We start from the raw sequence: 4,926 nt of genomic DNA, 5'->3' as shown, positions 1-4,926 counted from the left end.
GGCGCGTTTTGCGGTAAACAAGTAGAAGGGAATAAGTGGGAGGAACACGCGCTGCCACTTTTCACTTTCCTTGAGAAGGCATTCGCTTTTTAAAATAAGGTTAGCATTGATTTTCCTATCATGGTAGATACATACACACATATATATGTGTATGTATGTATATATATATTTATTAAAGCTTTTATTATACTTTTTTGTGTCTACTTTATTTAATTATTTTTTWAATTTATTTATTTATCTGTTGTCATTAAATTCTTACAAACATAAATCCATACGTAAGCATACATCTACATATTTATTTACTTCTTTCACCCAAATCGCCGGATRTGCGGCCAAAGTTGGCGTTAAGCGACATAATTTATCATTACACTCGCCCGTCCACAGCATGTGTTCGTCGCTGTGCCGAGTGAGTTCCGCTGTTGCAGCGTCACTTCGCAGTCCTTTCGCATGTTACTTATACGCCCTGTTGGGCCTCGTCGTCGCTGCTGCAGGTAATTCACAGGCCTGTGGTCGAGGTGCGGGCGCCTGATGTACGCCTTGGCGGCGGCAAATCCGATGAGTAATTCTGATATCTCTCCGAGYAGTGTATGGCCTGCAAGGGATACAAAAACAAAAGCAACAATATGAACTATCAGCAAGTAAATACAAATATTAAATCGCCTTGTTGGTTATGAATATAATAAATGATTGTATTAAATGCTTTTGTGTGYTGWTGTGTGTTTGTTGTTGTTGTTTTTYCATTGTCCGCTGTTGCTGTTAACCGCTTACGATTAACGAAATTTGACGGGTAAATGACGTACTCATTGTTGTGTGTGCTTTTCCTGTGTATATGTGGGTACGTATGTGTATGCTCGCCACTTCCGGCACCGCTATATTTGATTAATGATGTGTCAAAAGGCGGACAGTCGACGCGCAAGCAYAWAAACACACACACATACAAACAGRAGAGCATATGTTGTGTATTTTGAGCAAGTATATTTAAATAATAGCATTAATAGCCACCACATAAAAATATATTTATATATATTTAAATATGCAAATATACACATTTTTYCATATACAGGGTGAGTCGAAAATTTTTAAACGTTAAAGTATACGAGTTATTCTAAAAGCTGCTGGCAAACAACAGCAGCTGATGAAAACGCTTTACTGAGGCCCTATGTTCCAGTGTGAGATAAAGGGAATCATGATGATTGGCTAAAAATATTCACCAGCTTAGATTAGATTAGCTTTGTGAGCTGATCTCCACCGACAACTATTTCTGCGATTCCTTTTCGATAGTTGAAGCACTTTTACTTTGCCTCAAAAATTCTTAGCTATAGATCTTGAGACCCTCAAGTATCGAAAACATTTTTGGAGGCTATCGCAAGCCTTATTAGCCAGCTAACTTTCATTCCAGCCATATTATCCAATTGAGCTAGCGTGAGACATATCCAAGATGTTTCAAGCGCAGTATAGCGAATGTTGAATTGCCAAGGATGAAGAGTCTAGATACTTGTATTTCTACTTCGTCATTTCCCAGTAATGTTTCTCAGTGAGTTTTCGGTTTCGAATAAAGATAAAAGCCCCAGGGGGCCAAATGTGGATAATATTGGCTGAGCGATGATTTTTAATAGGTATTTGACCAACAAAACAGTTACAATCGTACCAGAATATGTCGGCACATTACAGATCCATGAATATAATATTCTTCATTCATAGCTTGACCCTGTGGCACGAGTTCATAATCAAACACTCCACAGTAATCAAAGAAACCGATCTTATTAATTTTTAATTTACTGTGATAAATTTTATTTATTCATATATTGTGCTGTTCGCTAGATTGTCTTATTCTTATTATATCTTTTGCGACTTTCTATGAGAAAAATAAAGAGTAATTTTTGTACGAATCTAACATAAACACGGCTCATAGCCAAAATGTTCATCAAAATGTCATGGGTCGAGTTATGAGAAATGGTGAGACTCTTCTCAAGTACTGTTTCACTGTAACATCCAGCTAAGGCCATACCGAGCGTACTTGAGGATTTCACCATCTCTGAGTCGCTTGGAAAATTAATTGAACACATGTTCATGGGAAGGTCAATAATTTCCACGCTGGGAGCTTCAATTATGTACAGATCTGCCTAAAGAAGTTCAACTCAATGAGCCGAGTTATCTCCACTTCTCTGCATCTAAGCAATGGATAAAATGTTGCTAGATCTAGATAATGATATGCTTATTATATGACGGTTTCGGTGAGGGGTAAATTCGAAACTACCTTCGCTAACTTTATGCAGACTACCTGAATATTAAATAACATAAATAAGCCATATCGTGCGGTATAAACTTAAATAAATACTAAATAGCAAGACAGAGCAAATATTGTTCACTAGGAAACAAAGAACCCCAGAAGTTATGTCACTAGTATTAATGGTACCCGGCTAGCAATAGAGGACAGAACAAGCTACTTGGACTTATTTTATACAGGAATCTTTCATGGAAATCAATTTGGCCACTAGGGTAAATATGACTGCTATAAAGCTTAACACCTCCAATGATATGGTGGGAACCAAATAGGGTTTAACACCTCGGTTAACTCATTGGCTCTACACAGCAGTTGTAAGKCTGATTATGACATACGGTATATTGGTATGGTGATCTATAATGACAAATAAATACGTGGTAAGGCATAGGGAAAGCRTACAAAGAGCAGCCAGTATATGCATCAGTTTTGCGATTATAATAAGGCGGATCCTTGCATTCTTCTACCCGATACAATACGAATACGACAATAGAGTGCGGAGATTTTTATTTATTTTTTTTTATTTTAGGAAGCTTATGTCATGACTATGCTTACTACTTTGGTCTACAATCCYAAAGAGTCTAATTAACCAGAAGGTAAGCAGTAGAGTTTAATAACACTGATTTTCCTCGAGGTAAGTCGCCACAAATATGAACAATACCTCTAACAAAMGTTCAGTAACTGATATGACGACCAGTATTTATTAGAAAAATAAAAAAAAAACCGATCTCGATTCGAAAAAAAAAATTTACTCGAATTCGGATTYTCAATCTTATTTTCGAATAAATGAAAATGAAAAACTTAACTATTTATACTGGCACAGGGTGGTACAATTTTCGAATAACTGACAATTTCGAATTTTAAATATAATACCTTTTCGAATCGAGATACCAAGTAGTGTTTCTGAACAGGTAGAATGTCGATATTTTTTATTTTCGAATAAAATGCGCATAATTTTTTAAAATTCATAGAAAAAATCTTTGATAAGCGTTTTTGTATAAACAAGTATATCTAATTTCAAGGTTTTGAAATCATTTAGATCGAAATGGAGCAACAAACGCACTCTAAAATAACGAAAGTCAGTGATTTATTTGACTTTCTATTTTTTTAGATCCGCTTTACTTTGATCTTGATAYTTGTGTTGTAACCACTTTTCTGGTAGTCTCTACAGTCTTGGCTTTGGATGACTGTCGTTGAGATTCAGTTCAACTTGGAAGCCTATAAAATTATCAAACTATAAAAGGAGGTCAATAAGTTTGCGTTTTGCTAGTTACGAATTCTTAAGCATACTAAATGAAGACTCTCTGCAATACTAGATACTTCAAGCAAAAAACGCAACTCAATACCGCTGTGCCTATAATGCTAGCACTAAAAAGTGAGAAAACACTTGATATATCTACAATCATTTCAAGTAAACAAAAATTCCACACCAAACGGGTATCCCTAATTTAATTGTTGTTATTATTCTTGTTGTTGTTTTTGCTTTATTTGATTAATTGGTTTTGATATTCAATTAATTTTGTTGGCTTGGCGTATATTCCCTGGTCCAGGCATTGTTATTTAATAATTTCGCTGATTCACTCAGTGAAAACAACAACAAATTTTACAACAACAATGCAAATTTTATAAACACTAAATAACCACAAACAAATATTTAGCCACAGCATGATTTCAACCACTCATATTGGTCATCATGTGTGTTCTGATTGTTCCGAAGCGTTGCCATTTTGTTTGTTTTCTTTACTTTTGCTGTCGATGTGCTGATTTGGACTTTATTTGTTGTTGTTTACTTAATGYTATTTACATTTCGTGCGGATATAATGTTCTCTGTGTCTAAATGCACACAAACAAATGAACATATATGTGTGCATACGAGTAGGTAGTCGTTTACAGTCGGATATAAAATGAGGTTTTTGGCGAAACAGTGTGATTCTCAAGCATTACTTAGGTAAGCGTTTGATTATTAATAATTTTCGAAGAAATACTATAATTGGTTTGGTTGGAGTTTGGTAATTATTATTTCAATTGCATTATCTTTATGTATTGCCTACCGAAGACCTAGATGCCGCTGCAAAAAAATAGTGCATACAATCTGTAATATTTTGGAAAAAAATACTTTGTAACAATGTAACGTTAAAGCGATCTATCAATGGTGTATAAAAATTTGCTGCTAAGTTTATGTAAAATGAAGTTATATACAAAAAACATATTTTTCTTGATGCCACAAATTACTTATACCAATTGGATAGCTAGAGACGCCTGTTGGATGTAAGTCCAGAACTACTAGGTATGACTCAGAAAGGCTAATATCAATTACAGCCATTTCTCCGGGTTCGTAGAAAACATGGTAAATGGGATATCTTCATACTTAGTCCGACCAAATCCCAACAGTGGAGGATAAAGTGTCTAACTGTTTCTAACACATTCTCCTCACTGAAACTTTGGCAATTTGCGTTACCCAAAATCGTTGTCATAGCCAATGGGACAGTGTCTGGAGTATTAGTGTACTGAATTGTAAAGTGAAAGTAGGTGAAAGTAAAGGTAAGAATTTTCTTCAACTCTTCTAATCAACCAATCAACTCTCCCTGGAAGTCAAGGTAATATTGGATATCAACACTAATGATCATAAAATGTCATTTGTCATT

General features: G+C 35.2%; 1 protein-coding gene across 1 annotated transcript in view; it reads right to left on the bottom strand.

Annotated features, from left to right (window-relative positions):
- Window positions 1-209: 209 nt before the first annotated feature.
- Window positions 210-4,926, bottom strand: part of LOC108967750 (allatostatin-A receptor) — a 38,512-nt gene continuing 33,795 nt past the window's right edge. The window contains exon 4 of the mRNA XM_018931360.1: window positions 210-592. Coding sequence (XP_018786905.1) covers window positions 497-592 — 96 coding nt within the window. The 3' untranslated portion in view covers window positions 210-496. The remainder of the gene's footprint in view (window positions 593-4,926) is intronic.

This window comes from Bactrocera latifrons, unplaced genomic scaffold (assembly GCF_001853355.1).
Source record: "Bactrocera latifrons isolate USDA-ARS-PBARC rearing strain unplaced genomic scaffold, ASM185335v1 scaffold_198, whole genome shotgun sequence".
Classification (NCBI taxonomy): Eukaryota; Metazoa; Arthropoda; class Insecta; order Diptera; family Tephritidae; genus Bactrocera; species Bactrocera latifrons.
The sequence above is the reverse complement of the archived record's forward strand: the minus strand, read 5'-3'. Positions and strand labels throughout refer to the sequence as shown.